Raw genomic sequence first — 20,627 nt, 5'->3', positions numbered from 1 at the left:
GGAAAGGCAGAGCCTTGCCGGCCATGGGAAATGCCTGGATTTTATTCCAAGTGCAGATGGGACCCCCTGAAGTTTTTGCATTTTTTAAAATCTTTTAGAAGAGTTGCAAGGATAGTACAGAGAGTTTCCATTATACCCCTTACCCGGGTTTTCCCAGTGTTGACATCTTACATAACCATAGCCCAATTATCAAAATTAAGAAATTAACACTGGTAACAATACTACTAACTAAACTACAGACTTTCTTTGGATTCACCGTTTTTCCACAAATGTTCCTTTTATGTTGCAGGATCCAATCCAGGATCCCACATTGTGTTTAGTTACCATGTCTTTCAGTTTTCTCCCATCTGTGACAGCTTTTCGTCTCTCCTTGTAAGCAGGGGTGATCTAGCTAGATTTGCTTTTGGAAAGGATCTCCCTGGATGGGTGATGACCTTGGGCCCAGAGTGCACATTGTTGGGGGGCTATTGCAACCATCCAGGTGAGAAAAGAGAGTGGCTGAGAGCGGGGAGGTGGGAAGAGGTGGATGAGAGGAGCGTGCAGATTTGGAACGTCGTGGGGCATCAGACCATCAGGCAACCACAAGGCAAAGTTTTTTTTTGGCCGAATCGCTGGCTTACGGGATCCTAGATCCCGGTCTCGGCAGTGAAAGCGCGGAGTCCCAACCCCTGGACCGCCAGGGAATTCCCAACAGCGCAAATTTTAAGTGCTGCTCTGTGTGTGGTTCCAGTTCCTTGATGGGTGCTGGAAACTCAGACTTCAGTGACACCAGCTCAGAGAGTTTGGAGGAGGCAGAGGTTTCAAAGTGTGAGAAGAGGGTTTCCTTTTTTTTTGGCCGCGTTGCGTGGCTTGTGGGATCTCAGTTCCCCCACCAGGGACTGAGCCCTGGGCCAAGGCAGTGAAAGTGCAGAATCCCAACCACTAGGCCACCAGGCAACTCCCCAGAGAACAGGGACTCTTAAGTGCGGCCTTTAATGAAGGCAGTCGTGGCTCCTTCAAGACAAGGCCACAATACCCGTTACTTCTCTCCTGAAGTACCAGCCCAGGGACACGCACACAGCTGGTGGCCACCACATGCTTGGTGACCAAGGGACTGAGAGGGGTGTAGGGTGACACCATGATCATGGCGGCCCCTGCATGGGGATGGGAGTTGTGAGGGGGTCACTGATTAGTGAAGTTACATGAATCCCTTAGATCAGGGCTTCTTAAACTGTAACATGCATGCAAATCACCTGGGAATCTTATTAAAATGTGATTCTGATGCAGTGCACCCAGGGTGCACCTGAGATTCTGCATTTCTTAGCAAAACCCCGGGTGAGGCCAATGCTGCCGGTTCACAAAAGGAACTTTTTAGAGCGATCACACAAGTCTCACTGGAAGAGAGGGGGGAATTTCTCGGAATCCAATTGCAGGAGGTAGAACAGAAATGAAAATTTGTTGGTAGCTGCTATTCGATCTAGCTCTCCCTCTCTGGGGTCACACAGGCTATTTTCTTTTTCTTTCTTTTTTTTTTTTTTTTTTAAAGTTTTTTGATATGGACTATTTTTAAAGTCTTTATTGAACTTGTTACAGTATTGCTTCTGTTTTATGTTTTGGTTTTTTGGCCGCAAGGCATGTGGGATCTTAGCTCCCCGACCAGGGATTGAACCTGCACCCCCTGCATTGGAAGGCGAAGTCTTAACCACTGGACGGCCAGGGAAGTCCCTCACAGGCTATTTTCAAAACTGCTCTTTATGCGTCTGCCTCTTTTCTGACTTGTTCGTGGACCCCCAGACTATGTGACCTTCGGCTCTAGAGCCCACCCCACTTTGACTGAGTCATCCTGGTTTTCAGTTTCAAATTCCTGACCTCAGCTTGAGAGCGGCATCTAAGCCCTCCTCCAATCTGTTGCTCAGAGGGGTGGAGTTGTTTGGTAGGGACAGTGGGTCCTCTAAGGAGACAGTGTGGGGTCTGCCCCAATTATCTGTCCCAGGGGACAAAGAAAGGTAGGCTGTGGGAGCTGCCTAGACCTCTGCCCTTACCTTGAACCTGCCTCTTCTCTCTCTAGGCTCTGGTGGTGGGAACCGAAGCGCCGGACAGCACTGGGCGAAGCTCCGGGGAGAAAGCGGGTACTTCTCCTTGGAGCGGCACCGGTTGGCGCTGACCCCGGCCCCTCCCACGACACCACAGAGCAGTCCTCGAAGTGCCACCCCCCAGGCTTCCTCTCTCCATCGCTCTGCCCAAAGGGACGTTGCCCACACTGCTTCCACACAACTCGATACCTCCCAAGCCTCCTCTCCCCACCGAATTGCCCAACGGGACAACCCCAGAACCTCGTCCACCCAGCAGGACACCCCCAGGACCTCTTCCACGCAACAGAACACCCCCAGATCATCCTCTCCCTCAAGAGTCGCCCAACGGGACACCCCCAGAACCTCGTCCACCCAACAGGACACCCCCAGGACCTCTTCCACGCAACAGAACACCCCCAGATCATCCTCTCCCTCAAGAGTCGCCCAGCGGGACACCCCCAGAACCTCGTCCACCCAGCAGGACACCCCCAGGACCTCTTCCACGCAACAGAACACCCCCAGATCATCCTCTCCCTCAAGAGTCGCCCAGCGGGACAACCCCAGAACCTCGTCCACCCAGCAGGACACCCCCAGGACCTCTTCCACGCAGCAGAACACCCCCAGATCATCCTCTCCCTCAAGAGTTGCCCAACGGGACAACCCCAGAACCTCGTCCACCCAACAGAACACCCCCAGGACCTCTTCCACGCAACAGAACACCCCCAGATCATCCTCTCCCTCAAGAGCTGCCCAACGGGACACCCCCAGAACCTTGTCCACCCAACAGGACACCCCCAAGACCTCTTCCACACAGCGGAACACCCCCAGATCATCCTCTCCCTCAAGAGCTGCCCAACGGGACACCCCCAGAACCTTGTCCACCCAACAGGACACCCCCAAGACCTCTTCCACACAGCGGAACACCCCCAGATCATCCTCTCCCTCAAGAGCTGCCCAACGGGACACCCCCAGAACCTCGTCCACCCAACGAAATAATCCTCAAGTTTCCTTTCCCCCCAGAGCCACCCAACAAGACAACTCCAGAGCCTCTTCTACCCAACAGGACAGCCCTCAAGCTCCTATTCCTACTGGTACTCCCCAGTGGGGCAACCCCAGACCTTCTTGTATTCAACAGAACACTCCCAGAACCTCTTCTACCCAAAGGGACAACCCCAAAACCTCTTGTGCCCAACGGGACAATCCCAAATCCTCGTCCTCACGGCGGGAAAACCCCGGAAGCTCCTCCTCTCAGGGCTGCACCCAACGGGACAATCCTGGACCTTCCTCTCCCCATCGTTCCTCTCAGCGGAACAATCCCAGGAATTCCTCTCCCCATCGTACTAACAAAGACATTCCATGGGCCTCCTTTCCCCTCCGGCCAACCCAGGGTGATGGCCCCCGAACCTCTTCCCCATCTCGCTCCAAGCAAAGTGAGGTTCCCTGGGCATCCATTGCCCTCCGGCCAACCCAAAGCGACAGGCCTCAGACCTCATCTCCCATCAGACCAGCTCAGCGTGACTCACCCAGGTCCTCCTCCAGCCCCACCCAGCACAACTCACCATCCCGGGCCACTTCCTCCTCCCATTACCCAGGCCACCACAGTGCCTCCCGGACCTCCTCACCTCTGCACCCTGCTACCCGCGGTGCACTCCAGACCTCTCCGGAGCCCTGCCAGCCTCCCTGCGCTGTGTGCATTGGGCACCGGGATGCCCCTCGAGCCTCCTCGCCTCCTCGCTATTTGCAACATGACCCCTTTCCCTTTTTCCCAGACCCCCACGCATCTGAGAGTGAATCGCCCCACCATGACCCCCCCTATATGCCCCCAGCCGTATGCATTGGACACCGGGATGCCCCTCGGGCTTCCTCACCCCCCCGCCACACCCAATTTGACCCCTTTCCCTTCCTCCCAGAGACGTCAGATGCTGAGGACCAGTCGCCCCAGCATGAGCCTCCTCAGTTCCCCCCACCTGTGTGTATCGGGTACCGCGATGCACCCCGGGCCTCCTCCCCGCCGCGCCAAGCCCCAGAGCCCTCCCTCTTGTTCCAGGATCTCCCCAGGGCCAGCACCGAGAGCCTTGTCCCCTCCACAGACTCTCTGCACGAGCGCCTCCACATGCCCAGCCCTGTATGCATTGGGCACCGTGATGCACCCTCCTTCTCATCCCCACCCCGCCAGGCCCCGGAGCCCTCCCTCTTCTTCCAGGACCCCACTGGGACTAGTATGGAGAGCCTGGCCCCCTCCACCGACTCTCTGCGTGGCTCCCCAGTGCTGCCCCCTCAAGTGTGCATAGGGCACCGGGATGCCCCTCGAGCCTCCTCCCCACCCCGCCACCTGCCCAGTGACCTAGCGCTCCTGGCACCCTCACCTCCGCCAGGCAGCTCGGGGGGCTCCCGGGGCTCGGCACCCCCGGGTGAGACCAGGCACAACTTGGAGAGGGAGGAATACACCGTGCTGGCCGACCTGCCCCCACCCAGGAGGCTGGCGCAGAGGGAGCCAGGGCCCCAGTGCAGCAACGGGGGCCGCACCCGCAGCCCTGGCCGCGCAGAGGTGGAGCGCCTCTTCGGGCAAGAGCGCAGGTGAGCCCAGGGCTGGGGCAGCCAGGTGGGCTGGGGCGGAGGCTCAGCGGCAGGACAGGTGGAAGGTTCACAGGCTTAGGTTCCAAACGAGGAAAGGGTTTAGACCCCTGCCCTGCCGCTTACTGGCTGTGTGACCTTAGGCAAATCACTTCACCTCTCTGTTTCCACACCTTAGGAGTTGTTTTTGACAATTAAGTGATATTGTGCATAGCCTAGTGGGTAAGAGTGAAGACCAGGGTCAGGCAGGCTGGGTTCAAATCATGGGTCAACGCCATTCGCCAACTGGTGTGATGTGGTAAAGTGATTTAACCTACCTGAGCCTCAGTTTCCTCATCTGTAAAATTAGAACATTAGTACATTAATTTAAATGAGGTTAAATTCTCAAACCCTTTGTTTGATCCAGAGTCACAGGTTTATTTATTTATTTATTTTTTACACCTTATGTGAGGGAGAAGAAAGTGTCCCAGATTTTTTTCTGCCTTGAAGAAAACTCACAGGTCCCATGCATTTCAGAAAACAGAGATGTCAATTTAAAACGTATGGCCAGAGCCACATATTTTAAATAAGAGAACCCACAGGATGACAGACTTTTTTTAGAGGTTAAATGTTCCTTTCCTGGGACACAGCAACAACACCTGAAGTCCAGGAATCCCACAAGTCTCCTTGGTCAGTGGCTCCATTCATGTAGGTGTTTACAACCCAGCAGAACGTCTGCTTTTCCCCAGTCTTGGGGAGGAGAAATGTTTCCTCCAGATCAGGCTGAGATTTCTTTCACAGCAGTTCCAGCCTCAGAGTCTTTAAGGATCAGGGCTGAAATTCCATTCGTTAAGTTCAAGAGAACAAAAAAACATAGGTCTGAAAGTCTCAAAACTTTCAGTGTAGAATTCAATATAGCATATTTACCGAGGCTGAGGTGTACAGCCATCACCACAACCTAATTTTAGAACATTTCCATCACCCTAAGGAGTGGGTAATATTTTGCATCCACAATTCCTCTCTTTGTTGTCCCTTAGACAACATTTTCTCTTAGATTTGAATCTGCATGAGAAACCTTATCTCTTATTCTTCAAATTTCCTTTTCCAGTCAGTTTTATCCATTTAAAACCCGGGCGACAACCTTTGTGGTCTCCAGAGTTAGTGTAATTCTTTCTTTGGCCTCTTAAAAAAAAAAACTTTTGTTTTTTTAGAGCAGTTTTTGGTTCACAACAAAATTGAGCGGAAAGTACAGAGATTTCCCATATACGCCCTGTTCCTACACGTGCACAGCTACCCCACTATCAACATCCCCCGCCAGAGTGGTCCACTTGTTACAATCCATAAACTTACACTGACACATTATCACCCAAAGTCCATAGTTCACATTAGGGTTCACTCTTGGTGATGTACATTCTGAGTTCAGACAAATGTATAATGACATGTGTCTACCATCAGAGTATCACACAGAATAGTCTCACTACCCTGAAAACCCCCTTTGTCTTTGGCCTTTTATGATCACTATTTTTGGTCTGATGTCAATTTGCATACCTTTGACTTTACCTGATAACTCAGCAGGGTCTTTGAACCAAAGCTGAATTTTCTTTCCTTCTTTTTTTTTTCTTACCGTGATTAACTTTTAGAGAGATAAAGCGTGTATAGTAGAAGTCTGGAATATTTATACTTTTTTAAATCATTTAATTGTTTTTACACAGATACTTCTATTCATTTTATTTTGCTCTCTTCGAAGTAGATTTACCTTTTTTTAAAGCTTTATTGAGGTATGATTGATATATAAAAATTGCATATTTAGCATATATATTTTGGTGAAGTAGATTATTTACTTTTAACCAAGGTTTTACGACTCTACTGAGTAATTAAAATTTTCCCTCTTGTATGGCATTTTTTCCAAGTAGAAAACCATTCGTCCTCTGAAGATAAAATTTTAAAACCTATTTAAATACCTCTAAGGGACAGACTGAAATTTATGAGTGGGTGGCTATAGAGCTGGACTCTTATTTTCTCCCATTCATTCATTCAACATGTATTTATTGAGCATCTACTCTGTTCAAGCATTGTTCTAACTGAGGCTGGAAATTTTTTCTTAAAGGGCTATCACATTAAAGCATTAGGAATTTTGCCTTGATATTCTCATTCCTGCCCTCTTGATGCCTTTGGAATTTCTTGTCTTAGAATCATATAAGCATTTCCTAGTATCTTGAATTCAAAACAGAGCCTTCATGGAATTTGCCTGACTTGACGGCCGTTGTCCTTTAATACCCTCTGGAGGTAGAAGAGCCCATCCAAGCTTCTTTGTCATCCTTGGTGCAGCCACACCAACCCTCAGGAACAGGTGGCCCGAGGAAATACTGTTGCTTCAGCATCAGGAGGCTGGGTCTCTGTCGAAGTCTCAGAATTTTCTTGAGTCCTTCTCCCCCCTCTCTCCATTCCACATGGGGGGAACCTTCTCAGAAGGAATGCTCATTGAACAAGCTGGAGTTTATATGGAAAATGCATTCATTCGGAAGAGAACGCATGTTTGCCTCGCCACCCTGCACAGAGTACTTTCTGCCATTATCCGCCCCACCTAGTCAACGTTGGGGTTTTTGCTTCGCAGAGGCTCCTACACCCCGGTTCTGACGGAAATTCACTCTAAGGCATCAGATCTCACAGAGCAGGGAGACTCTCTCACTTCAAATTGGATTAAAAATTGAACCTGATCAGGCAGCCGTCAAACTTAGAAACACTTACTCCAGAGCAGGGAACTTTGGTTTCCTGTGAGTCCAATGCTGAGAATGGCTAAAAAATCAAATTAGTTTATGGATCTGATTCCAATAACATTGGCAAAAGCCATAAGACAAGAACAAAGCCCAAGCCCTTAATTGTTCCACTTTCTAAAGCCTCTGTAGAGTTTCAGCCTAGTCCCCAAGCTGGAGACAGACTGCAGGGTATGGGTCCTGGCTCAGACCTGAGTAGATATTCTTCTTCCTGTTTCACTGGCTGGGTCAAGGTCAGCACCTGGTCATCTTTCCCAGGCTTCTGGTTTGGTTCAGCCACCAGAGACACAGCTCCATTTGTCAATTTAGATGAAGTCTGACTCTCAAACCCTCTTGCAATAAGTATCCTAAATATCCAGTGGAGTGGTTAGGTCTTTTGTTTTGACCCCCTTACACAGGGGAGGGGAGAGATATACCCAGATTCTGTTTGATGTTCCTACATTTCAACAGAGATGTCACGTTAAATATTAATAGTCATGGCTAACAATTATTAAGCAAGACAACTAGCTGGAACTAGGGACTTTCTACAGCTTAGAGGTTGTCTTCGTCAGACGTGGCAACAATGCCTGAAGTCTGGGTGTCTTAGAAATGACATTTGCATGGACGGTTTTATGTTGGCCTTTCTGGAGTTGTGGGGAAAAGAGGATGTTTCTTCCTTCTGATCTTGCTAAGAGCTCTTTAACCAACAGCTAGATGGCTGCAGCTAGTACTGAGGGGAAAAACAGGTTGGCCTGGGAAGTCCAAAATTTACCATATGGACAGAAGATGGGCAGAAAGAATGGAATATGGGGGCATATGACATTCTGCATCTCCTGTCTCCACCTCATGGATTGCAGGAGTTGAAATGAGATAGTACAAGTGCCTGGGACACAGGAAGTGCTCCATAAATGTTTGCCATTATGATCATGCATGCACACTGCCTGGGACACAGTAGGTGCTCAATAAATCTTAATTCCCACAAGGACCAGTCTAGCCTTTGTCTGAGGGTGAACTGTGGGCTGCCAGTGGGGTGGCGGCCAGGCAGTCAAGGCCAAGGCTGAGCTCCCCGACCTTTGCCCACCCCTTTTCTCATTTCATCTTCACAACAGCCCCATGAGGCAGGTAGAATAGGGCAGTGTCGACTATCCCCATTTTGCAGAAGGGGAAACTGAGGCCCTGAAAGGATCCTCCCTCACTTAAGGCCCTTCAACGAGCTTGTGGTGGGTCCCTGGATCTGCTACATCTCTTCCACTGGGGGTGGGAGTAGAGGAGCTGGGGTGCCGGGAGTGGGACAGTCCCAAGGGCCCTCAGAGGGGCGGTGCGTTTGCTCATAGGAAGTCCGAGGCACCAGGGGCCTTCCAGACCCAGGATGAGGGGCGGTCGCGGCAGCCCAGCCAAGTTCAGAGCCAACCTCTCCGAAGACAGTCCAGCCCTGCCCTCAGCAGGGAGGTGAGCACTGCCAGCCTGCCTGGGGCCCCTGCACCCCCAAGGGGTGAGCCACAGCTTCTCGCCTCCCCCAGGTGCTGGGCGGGGGTCCTGGGAAGGGAGGTTCTTTACGAAAGGGTCAGAGTCCCAATCATGGGCGTCCAGCTCCTCCCTCTCCCAAAGATCCAGCAAAACTGAGACAGACCCCAATCAGTCCATCTTGAAGATGGCCCTTCCATGCTGTCCCTGTCCTTCATTAGGCACCTGCCATCTTGAGAAGTTTTCAGGGAAAACCTCCCCATACAGTCAGTCCAGCTCTAAGGGCTGTCTCTTTCAGGGTGGGGATTGGTATTTTTAAAGAAACTCTTAGATGGCAGGGCCCAACCCAGTGAATGGAGTATTGGTGGTGGAAATTCCGGCACCTGATAGCCCAGGTTGGAATCAATATCTTGCGGGGGAGGGGGAAGTCCGGAAAGTGAGCAGCTGTTTGCAGATCTTTTTCTGGAACTGAGGAAGGTGGGTGAGAGGGAAGGGCTGACACCCCCAGGGAGGGAAGCCAGAGACCCTAGGTACTTTTTGACCTGCTTTAATCCAGCCTGCTGTGAGGACAGAGCTTGCAACTCCCTGAAGCCTGGCTAAGACCCCAGTTTGCTGTCCTCCTAGACAGACACCACCCAGTCAAGGTCCTGGAGCCTCACCCGCCCCCTCACCTCATCCTCAGGTAACCAAGCCCCTCGCGAAGCAGGCAGAACCGGCCCGGCGGAGCCGAGCAGAGCCCCCTCATCCCAGGAGCCCCAAGAGGCGGCCTGAGGGGGAACGGCGGCTCCAGGGGTCCTCGCCGCCCCCGAGGACGTCAGCCAGGACTCCTGAGAGGGAGCAGCGGACAGAGAGACCTCTGCAAAGTGGCCGGGCGGGCCCAAGACAGCCTCTGGGAGGGTGGCGGAGTCAGGAGGAGCCGCTAGGATCCGGGGACCCACACAGACACCTGGAGAGAGGCTGGGGCAGGCAGGAGGAGGGCCCAGGCCCGGGGGGCTGGCTAGGACTTGGGGGGCCCAGCCGGGGGGCTGCCAGAGCCCTAGAGGAAACATGGAGGGGCCCTCCCAGGGAGTCTGAGGAGAGCTGGAAGCTGCTGGGTGGCCCCCCCTGCCACAGGGGGCAGTCAGAGGCCTGGGAGGAACCCCCCAGGGGTGGGCCACGGGAGCCCCCTGACAGGCCAGCTCAGCGGGGCTGGGGCAGCCTGCAGGAGCTGTCCAGTCCTCACCAGCCTTTGAGGCCCCCAGAGAACTCCAGGGCAGGCCCAGGAGAGGTCTCGAAACCCCGGAGGCCTGAGACACCCCCTGCCATGGGCTGGGGGGCTGAGGGAGCCTGTCCACACCTGCACGGCCCTGAGAGGCAAGCCGAGCCTGACTGGAGGGACCTGGTGGGCCTGCTCGGGGCACCCAGAGAGGGGGCCTGGACCCACTCGGAGGAGCCGACGCTCGCCTCCGCTCTTCCGAGGCTGGACTGGGAAGGCCTCCTGGAGCTCCTGCAGGCCCAGCTGCCCCGCCGGGACTCGGCCGGACACTGGGGTGGCCCGGGCACAATTTCCCCAGGCACGACGGGTACGCTGGAGCTGGAGCCAGAGCGACACACCCAGTCTGAAGGAGGGGCAGGAGCTACCCTAGTCAACGGATACAGCCCTGGGCAGTGGCCCCAGAGCTCCGCCCAGCCGCCCAGCCCTGCCGGCATCTCCACCCAGTGGCCAAAGACCAAAGTGACAAGTGGACCAGAGACCTCAACTATGGCTGGTCTGGAGGAGACAGGCCAACTGAGGGGCAGGAGCCCTGCAGAGGGCCCCAGCTCGCTACAATGGGAGGTAAGTCAGTCTCACTTCCGAGGGGCAGCCTGAAAGTCAGTCCCACCCCACACAAGTGTCCCGAAAGGCCTCCCCTCAGCTCCTGCACACAATCCTCCCTCCCGACCAAAAGCTTTCCCTAGCACAAACTGCACAGTGATAATGAGAGCACTTTTTTTGAGCACTTACTGTGTGCTAAGCCTTGGTCTGAATGTTTTATGGTATTTTCCTCATTTAATCTCCACAGCAGTCTGATGAAAAAGGCACTATTTATTTACAGACAAGGAAACTGAGACACAGAGAGGTTAAGCCACTCACCCAAGATCACACAGCTAGTCAGGGCCAGGGTAGGGGTGGACCCCAGGTCTACTCTGTGCAGATCACCCTGAGGCCTCAAGCAAGATGCACTGGCCAGGGCCTTCTCCCCTCCTGGCCCTACAATACTTGGTTTGTGTTGCCTCTGGTGGCTTCTACCTGGCCCTGTCTGGGACTGCAGCCAACGTGGTCGTGTCCCCTCCCCACTGTTGTATTCCAAGTTCCTTAAAGTCCAGGAATGAACCTTGACAGCTTCACTTACCTTTCTCTGGCCCATACAGCTCCTCTCAGGCACAGAGGAGGGGTTGCATAAATGCTCACTGGGCTGAGCTGGCTGCTGAGACAGCTGCTTAAATGGGGGCCTATATGTAAGGTAGGCCCAGTGCCTGGCACATAGTAGGTGCTCACCAAATCCCTTCCTGTCTCTTTGGCCCAGGGGCAGGGTCACTGAGTCAGTGGTGCTCTGGTGCCGCCCAGAGCATTTATCTGAAGATGGTCGGTGGCAAGGGTCCTGGAGGCCAGAACCCTGCAACCTGGCCTCAGCTCACCAGGAATGCAGCAGGTGGTTTTGGACACCCAGACTCTCTTGGTCCTGGTCTTCCTCTGTAAAACGGGACCAACTACTTCCCTGACAGGCACCACTGGGGCGATGCGGCGGCTCCTGCCCATTCATCCAAACCCTCCTCATCTCCACAATGTGCAGCCCAGTACTGCCTCCCCGACGGATGACAGGGGAGGGCTTATGGTGTGCCGGGCCCTGGCCTTGGGGCTTCGCACGCTTTGCCACATGTGCCTCAGCTAGATTCGAGGCCCAGACTCATTCAGCATTTGCTGGGGGTCACACATGTATAAGTCGAGAGAAATGAGATCAAAGTATTGACTCCAAAGCCCGAGTTTTTACTTTTTAAAATTTTATTGAAGTATAGTTGATTTACAATGTTGTGTTAATTTCTGCTGTACAGCAAAATGACTCAGCTATACATATATATACTTTTTCATATTCTTTTCCATTATGGTTTATCATAGGATATTGAATATACTTCCCTGTGCTATACAGTAGGACCTTGTTGCTTATGCATCCTATATATATGAGTTTGCATCTGCTAATCCCAAACTCTCAATCCTTCCCTCCCCACCTCCGTTTCCCCTTGGCAACCACAAGTCATGAATGTAAGTCTGTTTCTGTTATGTAGATATGTTCATTTGTGTCATATTTTAGATTCCACATATAAGTGACATCATATGGTATTTGTCTTTCTGACTTACTTCGTTTTGTATGATAATCTCTAGGTCCATCCATGTTGCTGCAAATGGCATTATTTCGTTCTTTTTTGTGGCTGAATAGTATTCCTCTGTGTGTGTGTGTGTGTGTGTGTGTGTGTGTGTGTGTGTGTACACCACATCGTGTATATACACCACATCTTTTTTATCCATTCATCTGTTGATGGACATTTAGGTTGTTTCCATGTCTTGGAAAAGCCCAAGCTTTTAACCACTATTTTGTGGAGCCTCTGAGCCCATGGAAGGACTAGGGAGCCCCCTTCCCTGCATTTCCCTGAGGCTGCTCTCGATTTCTCCCCTGATCAACTCAATGCACAGACACCAGAGACACAGGGATGAGCCAGCTTGGTCCTGCCCTCAGGACCAAGAGGGGACTTGGGGCCCCACGTGAGAGGTTGCTATCAGGCTTGTTGGGCAGGCAGGTGGACCACCACAGGCAGCTCAAGGAGAAGATGCTGCGTCCCAGCGGATGCTGGGATGCTGCAGGCTGGTCTGGTCAAAAGAGAAGAGGGAGGAAAGAGAGATTCTCTAGCTAGAGTTACTCCATGGTGAGGCTCAGGGGTCCCTGGGAGGTTAGGAGATGGTGACTGGGGAGGGGCAGGAGCACCAGGTGCTTCAGGCCATTTCACAGATGACAAAGCAGAGGTATTCACCAGGTCCTGCTGGGGCTCCAGCTGGTCACCTCTAGGAAATCTTTGGCATGGCATTCAAGGCCTCCTGGCCTTCCATCCACCCCAGATTTGCCCTCTAGCTGTGCTAAGCTGGCTGCAGAGCTCTGTGAGCACATCTCCCTGCCCTTGTGCCTGCTCTTTCTGGCCTAGGAAGCTCTTCCCTTCCCTCTTCACTCACCAAACATCTGTTCATTGTTTGAGTCTTAGATCAGCTGCCCTGTTCTGAGACGCCTTCCCTGAATACTCACGCCACCCCTGGATTGGTGATGTTTCCCTTCCGGGCTTGGTAGTTCTTCTACTCTTCATCTGGTCACACTCAGTTGTCATTTTCCACACTCAGTTGTCATTAAAAAACATGAGCTCCATGCGGGCAGGAGCTGCACCTACTTTATCTCTGTACCTCTGGCCCCTGGCCCAGGGTCTCACGCAAAGGAGATGAGCTCAGTGGCTGGTTGACCAGTGAATACATGGATGCTTGAGGGCTTGCAAGAAACAGACGGAGGGTGTGTAGGTCCGTGGGTAGTTGATGGATGAATGATGGATGGCAGATGTGTGAACGGGTGATGGATAGATGATATATGTTGGACAAATGAGAAACAGATGTTGGATGGATGACAGATGGGTGGATGGATGGATAGACGGGTGATGAATGGAACAGATGATGGGTGCTGGATAGATAGATGTTGCATGGATGGGTAAATGTGGAATATGGATGATGGATGGTGAATGAATGTTGGAAGGATGGGTAGATGGATGAATGGATGTTGGATGGATTGAGGAAGGATACGTGGACACAGTTTTTTTTTTAATTAATTAATTTATTTTTGGCTGCGTTGGGTCTTCGTTGCTGTGTGCGGGCTTTCTCTAGTTGCGGTGACTGGGGGCTACTCTTTGTGGCGGTGCACGGGCTTCTCATTGCGGTGGCTTCTCTTGTTGCAGAGCACGGGCTGTAGGCACGCGGGCTCAGTAGTTGTGGCTCATGGGCTTAGTTGCTTCACGGCATGTGGGATCTTCCCGGACCAGGGATCGAACCCATGTCCCCTGCATTGGCAGGCGGATTCTTAACCACCGCACCACCAGGGAAGTCCCGTGGATATGGGATGGATGAATAGATGCTGAATAAATTGAGGATGGATGTATTGGGATAATGGATTTTGGCTAGATGAGTGGGTGGATGACATAGGATGGATTCTGGATGGTTGGATGGATACATGGGTCTATTGATGTTGGATTCTAGATGGATGTTAGATGGATGCATGATGAATGGATGCATAAGAAGTTGGGACCTGGGGAATAATCTGACCTAAGCTGTGTTCTTTCTTACCTCCAGTTCCAATCAAAGGAGCCTGAGGAGTCAGAAGGAAGCAGAGGCCAAGACTCACTGACTGACCAGAAGCAGGCAGACTCGGTAGTTGGGTCATGGGTGTGGGCACAGAGGGAGGGGAAGGGAAGGGAAATCAGGTTGGAGGTGGGCTGAGGTCCTCAGATCAGCTCTGGGGTCATCCAGAGCAAGGCTGGCTCTGCCATGGGGACATCAAGAAGAGGGGCTCTAGATGAGCTGGCAGCAGGGCCACCTCATCTGGGTGGGTGGACAGTCCTAGGGTCAGAAACCTAGGGCTCTGCTTTCAACTTGCTAGGATGCCCTGAGAAGGTCGCTGCCCTTCCCTGGGCAAATGGCAGTTTGGCCCTGATGGTCTCTGAAGGCAAGGTCCTCCTGATTCTGGAGGGTTGGCCAGGCTGGGAGAAAGGGTAGAGCTTCCAGGAGCTGGAGCCAGAGAAGCACTGAAGAGGGCCGAGGAGGTACAGAAGTCAGCGGGGCCTGGAGGAGCTCCAGGGTCCTGGGGCGGGAGAGATGTGTGCAAGGGGTGGGACCCGCCGAGGCCGCTCTGAGGCCTGGCTGCAGCTGGAGCACATGCTCTGCCCCGCCCCTCCCCACAGACCTGCCAAACAGACTGTTCTCATCACCCGCAGCCTCCAGAGAGGTGAGGTCAGAGCTGAGGGCCTGGGGCAGCGGGAGGCGAGGAGAAGAACACCAGGCTGTTTGAGGCTGTGCTTTTCTAATCCTGCTGTTGTTCTGCTGTTCCCCATGCCGCCTCCTGAGAAGCCGGGTGTGACGGGGGGCGGGGGGCGGGGGGTGTGTGTCTGTCTGGCAGTCTGGAGCCCCCAAGTCTGGCCCTGCCGCTAGTCAGAGCTGGGGGGATTCTGCCCAACCCATGACTGTGCAGATGAGGAAAGGAGGGGTAGGCAGTCATCTCAGATCACACAGCCGGTCGGTGGTTGGGCTCATATTAGGACCCAGGGCTCAGGACCCCCTACCCAGCGCTCCCTCTGCTACCCCCAACGCCGCTTCCTGGCTCTGCCCTGATTGCCTGTGTGGCCTCGCATAGTAGAAGCAGCATTCTAACTGCTTGGTGGGCCAGTCTTCCCATCTGTGAAATGGGAGGGGACGGGGACTGGTCACTAAAAGCACTTCCAGCTCTCACAGGGACTCCGGGAACTTTGCTCTTCCTCTTTCTGGATTATTTCTTCATACTTCCTGGGGCTAGAGTTTTGTGAACAAAGAGGAAATAGCAATACAGGGGTCCCCCTCTAGTCTCCATGAAATGGGCCTGCCCCAGCAACCCAGAAAACCTCTCAATCCACCCCCAGGAAGCCTGGACTGGACAGAATTGATAACTGCCTCATTCATTCATTCACATACCCTTCGTGAGCACCTTCTGTATGCCTGGGTGTGGGCCAGAGGCGAAATGAAGCGCCAGCATGGAGCCCACGGTCTAGTGGTCAGGGCTGTGATGGCGATGTGGTGCAGCGTGGGGGCAGTCCTTCCCCCCAAAGCCCCCTGGATCTGTGCTTTGATGCTTCATGTCCCACATCCAGAGAATCTCTGGATTCTGAAGAGTTGGGACACCTGGGCTCTGCCCTGCCTCTGCCAGTAACTTGCTCTGTGACTTTGGGCAAATGCCTCTGCTTCACTGGGGCCTCAGTTTCCCCAACAAGGATGACTCCAAAGAGGGTGCACTGGGGACTCTGCCGGGCGTGTGGCTGTAGAGGTCTGTGACTCATTCCTTTCACAAAGGTGAGGAGAGTAGGCAGATGGGGGACTCAGGATTAGGGGGCCCTTGAGTGACCCCTTGGCTCCAGAGGGTTGTTGCCTTGGGGAAGAGGAGCCCAGAGTTTCTCCATCTTTAGATATTTCAAGAGGAGCTGGAAATATGTAGTTATGTGTTAAACCACTTGATTATTTAACACTGGAACCTAATGCAAAATAATCTGAAAACCTTATTCGGGCTGAATACACGTCTGTGGTCCGCACTCCCCTCCCGCGGGCCACCTGGGGTCTGACCTGAGGGTGGAGAAGTGCACATCCCCAAGGGCGCTGAGCCCCGGGAGCCCTGTCAACCAACACCACGCGGTGTGAACACGTGGCAGTCCACCTCGGCAGTTCTGGGAGAGGAGAAAGATGGCAACCCTGGGCCTTTGAGGTGGGCATGGCAGCATGGGCAGGGGAGGCTGTCGTCAGGGACACCCCCATCCCACCAAAGGGACATGGGGGCCAACACTGGACCCTGTTTGACAGGCAGACAAGAGGCCAGCGGAGGGCAAGGCTGGGAGCCCACTCAAGGGCCGACTGGTGACCTCATGGCGGATGCCCGGGGACCGTCCCACGCTGTTCAATCCGTTCCTGCTGTCTCTGGGGGTCCTCAGGTGGCAAAGGGTAGGCTGGCTCCAGTGGGGTGGGGTGGGGTGAGGGTGGGGAGAGTGGGGGAGGGGAGGGAGGAGGCTGGTGTCAGTCAAAGAAGAGCCAGTAGGGGCTGAGAGGGAAAAGATGTGGAGGCCCCAAGTGAGGAAGGAGAGCTGGAAGCAGAGCCCAGAGCTTCCGTGGTCTCTGCAGCGAGGGGGACGTCCCACCTGCAGGACCAGGCTGGGGCTGTTTTCAGCTTTCAGGGTGAAGGGTGATGGAATAATCCACCCAGCTGAAAGCTCCCAATCAGCAAATAGGCCAAGGGGAGCCAGGCTGGGGGCAAGGGTGAGAGGGAGGGAGGGCCTGCGAGGGGCTCTGGGATTGCAAAGTGTGTCTCAGACCTGGGTCTGAGCCAGTTGCACAAACATCTGGCATTACGTAACCCATTCCCTGCCCAGAGAGGGCTATAAACACTCAGGCCTCTGGTTCATGGTTTTCTCAAGGGCGGGGAGGGGAGGCAGCTGTGACTTGTGCTCTCCTGCCCCCTTCACGGTGGGAGGGAAGAGGCCTGGCCATCTCCAGGAGCCACAGCCTGGCTCATGGGATCTCTTCTCTCAGTGACAGGCTGACTCTCATACTCTCATCGGCTTGGGGTCTAGCTCTAGGCTGAGAGCCCATACACCCATTCTACAGATGAAGGGACCAGCACTCAGAGAGGTGAGGTAGACTTGCCCGAGGTCGCACAGCTATGGTTTAGAGCAGCGTTCGCCAACCTTTTTGGCACCAGGGATCGGTTTTGTGGAAGACAATTTTTCCATGGACAGGCGGTGTGGGGGGATGGTTCAGGCGGTAATGCAGGCAATGGGGAGCGATGGGGAGCGGCAGATGAAGCTCCGCTCGCTCACCCGCCACTCACCTCTTGCTGTGCAGCCCAGTTCCTAACAGGCCAAGGACCGGTACCAGTCCACAGCCTGGGGGTTGGGGACCCCTGGTTTAGAGGAACTGGCCTCTTCCTGATTTTCCTCATTCCTAGATGAGAGAATGGCAGCAGCCAAACTCACCAAGCCTCAGTTGCCACATCTGTCTAATGGGGAAAAAAAAATCAATGGAGATGATCAGGGCTGCAGGGAAGGCTCAGGGAAATCAGAATGCACAGAGGTGTGATGGGGTGGGGTATGGGGTGGGAGGGGCGTCCAAACACTAGCTTCTCCATACACCTCTTAATTTTCTCGCTGCTGCTCTTTGGGGGTTAAGGCACAAGGGTAAACAGGCAAACGTGGTTATCTGGGCAGAGTGGTATCTTCAAGCCATGGGCGGGAATTACCTTATCAACCTAACTAAAGGTCACTAACACACAGCAGTTCCGGCAGGAGGGGGCAGGTAAGTTTTTGGCTGGAGAGAAGGGGGAGAGAAATGGGGAAATGGACTCTGGGATGATGATGATGGTGATGATAGCCAGCATTTATTGTGCACCTACTATGTGCTCAGCTCTGTGTTCAGTGCATGGCACATCTAATTGCATTGAATCCTCACCACTAGGCATACTAGGTACGGTTCATATTGTCCATTTCATAGATGAGGGAATGAAACTCACTTGTTCCAGGTCACACAATGGGGGAGAGCTAAGATTTGAACCCTGCTCTGGCCGACTTCAGAGCCCACCCCCCCACCTCTGTGCATCCGTATCTCCCTGAGTCCTCCTTGCAGCCCTGAGAGTCTCTGCAGATTTTCTCCATTGGACAGATGTGGCAACTGAGGCTCAATGAATTTGCAGCTATTCTCTCACCTGGGAATGAGGAAAATCAGGAGCTGAGAGATGGAACTGCTAGTGGAGCCACCCAGACAGTTACTTAAAGCAGCTTCACACATCTCTTGGGCTGGACAGTGAAATTAGTCCAAGGTCAAGAGCTAGGAAGCCTGGGCTTGAGTTCTGTCTCTGCTCCTAACTTGTGTGACTTTGGGCCATTGTCTCCCTTCTCTGAGCCTCACATTGTTATCTTCAATAGAGTAACGCTTTGAGACTGGATAACCCCAGGGTTTGGTGGCTCTGTTTAATAAGTCACTCCTGGGTCCCTGAAGCTGTGCCATCTCTGTCTTACCAGGGCAAGTTGCAATAAGGCAGTCATTCCTTCATCTGTGCATTCATTCACTCGACCAATGTTTACTAAGGACCTAATGTGGGCTGAGGCCCTAGGCTTACCATGATATACACAAAAACCACTCTGTTCCTGCCCACAAGGAGCTCACAGTTTGTGAGGACACTGACATATAACTGATTAGAACACTGTGTGGTCATCACTTGAGTTGGGGAGTGTACAGATGCAGGGAGCTCTGGGCGGGGAGTTCACACAGGCAGCCCTGGGAAAGGAGATTCTAAGTCTGTGCTGGGGGCACTCTGGCTTCCTTTGGACTGAGACTTGAAGGGTAAGGAGGAATTTTCCAGGCAAACAAACATGTGGAGGGAGGGAAGGGAGAGAGTGAGTGTGTGTGTGTTGGGGCATAAGAGGACAGGAGGGCAAGTGTTCCAGGCATGGCACAGAACAACATGTGCAGTTACGGAGGTACAGAGGACCTGGCTTTTTCTGGGATTTCCCAGCATTGTGTAGCCCTAGCACGTGAAATGTGTGTGTCTAATGATAGAGGACAGCAGGCAGGGGCCAGATGATAATGGACATGACTGCGGGCACAGGGATGTGGCTATCAGCAGTGGAGAGGCGGTGAAGAACTTTGAGCAGGGGAGTGTTCTCATCGCTGTGTTGAGGGTACTAGAAGGGAGTCCCAGAGGCCAGGAAACCAGCGAGGAGACTGGTACTGCCAGGTGTCCACGCCACTGCGGTAGGGCATTGGTGGTAGCTGAGGTGTTCTGTTTGTCCACGCACTCTCCCAAGGACCAAATGCCTGAGTGAGGTACAGGGTAGGGTGGGAACACTCAGCACAGGGATGCCAGAAGGCCAGTGTCTAGGAGGACTTACCCTTGGTCTCATTCGTCAGGGTGGAGGAGAGAATTCCAATGGGAAATGCTGGGAAAACTTCAGCTCCCTGGGCCTCTGTTTATCTGTGAAATGGGGATAGTGATTATAATCATGACAGCAATGATTTTCAAACCCCAAACTGAGACGGCAGAATCATCAAAGTGGTAATTATTCCAAGCTCCCCTGCGCCCCTACCTAAGGAGAGCTAACTAGGGATAAAGGGGTTGTTCTAGGTGCTTTACTTAAATTAACACTTAATCCTTACAGTAGCCTGTGAGATAACAGCATTATCCCATTTTACAGAGGATGAAGTTGAGGCACAGAGAGGTTAAGGACCTTGCTTAAGGTAACACAGGGTTTAAATCACAATGCCCCATAAGCCACCTCATGCATTTACCAACAAATTCCACCACAGTACCTCCTCAGCTGCGGGCTTAGAGGAGCTTCTGCAGGGCAAAAGTACTCTTACAAACCACCAAGTGTTCTGGGAAAGTGAGAAACGGGTATAGCCCACACCCAAGAACCCAAAATGAGGTTCTTAAGGCGAGAAAGACCCCCGGTGAGGAAGGCACGTTTAGGGAAGGCCCTACCCATTCCAGAACTCACTTTGTGCTTAGATTACTTGCTAGGAATCCCGTCTCTTCTTACTGTGTGACCCTGGGCAAGTTGGCTCACCTCTCTGAGCCTCCGTTTTCTCATTAGTAAAATGGGGACAAGGATATCACCTGTCGGGTTTGTGGTAAGGATGAAAGTCCATTACATGGGTAACGAGCAGGGCTTGGCGTGTGGGACCCGCTGAATTGGTAGTAATGGGTGCTTTGCCCATGTCACCATCAAACCGAGGCGTCGAGGCCTAATGGACCCATCGCTCCGTCCGGCGGTTGGCGTGGGTCGGGAGCCGTTGCTGGACGACGAGGGTGCCACACCCGGCTGCCCCCACCCCGCACTCCCTAGCCGTGGCCCGACGGAGTCACCTGCACGCTAGGCCCTTCCTTCCTCCCAGCTTGCCCGCCGTCAGAGCTCGGCCCGCCCTCACTTCCCTCCGCCCCCATCCGCCCGCCCGGACTGCCCCAGCTCACCCGTCCCGTTG

General features: G+C 53.2%; 1 protein-coding gene and 1 long non-coding RNA gene across 10 annotated transcripts in view; one reads left to right on the top strand and one right to left on the bottom strand.

The window, feature by feature from the left end:
• Positions 1–20,627, top strand: part of TRIOBP (TRIO and F-actin binding protein) — a 62,724-nt gene that overhangs the window by 18,098 nt on the left and 23,999 nt on the right. For 7 of the 8 annotated variants that reach the window (XM_082419991.1, XM_082419987.1, XM_082419990.1 and 4 more), the window contains 5 exons: positions 2,048–4,628; positions 8,692–8,806; positions 9,504–10,637; positions 14,214–14,291; positions 16,461–16,598. In XM_082419991.1, the coding sequence (XP_082276117.1) occupies positions 2,048–4,628; positions 8,692–8,806; positions 9,504–10,637; positions 14,214–14,291; positions 16,461–16,598 (4,046 nt within the window). The remainder of the gene's footprint in view (positions 1–2,047; positions 4,629–8,691; positions 8,807–9,503; positions 10,638–14,213; positions 14,292–16,460; positions 16,599–20,627) is intronic. The other variant, XM_082419989.1, reaches the window with a different exon arrangement.
• Positions 14,298–20,579, bottom strand: LOC309640819. 2 transcript variants are annotated; one of them, XR_014252410.1, is made up of 3 exons: positions 20,512–20,579; positions 19,538–19,620; positions 14,298–16,087 (listed from the first exon to the last, which is right to left on the bottom strand). It is a non-coding gene; the product is annotated as an uncharacterized lncRNA (long non-coding RNA). The 2 variants fall into 2 exon arrangements; XR_014252411.1 differs by lacking the exon at positions 20,512–20,579 and adding an exon at positions 20,263–20,488.

This window comes from Balaenoptera physalus, assembly GCF_965194825.1.
Source record: "Balaenoptera physalus genome assembly, chromosome: 13".
Taxonomy (NCBI): Eukaryota; Metazoa; Chordata; class Mammalia; order Artiodactyla; family Balaenopteridae; genus Balaenoptera; species Balaenoptera physalus.
Note: the sequence above shows the minus strand (reverse complement) of the source record. Positions and strands in the feature narration are given on the sequence as shown.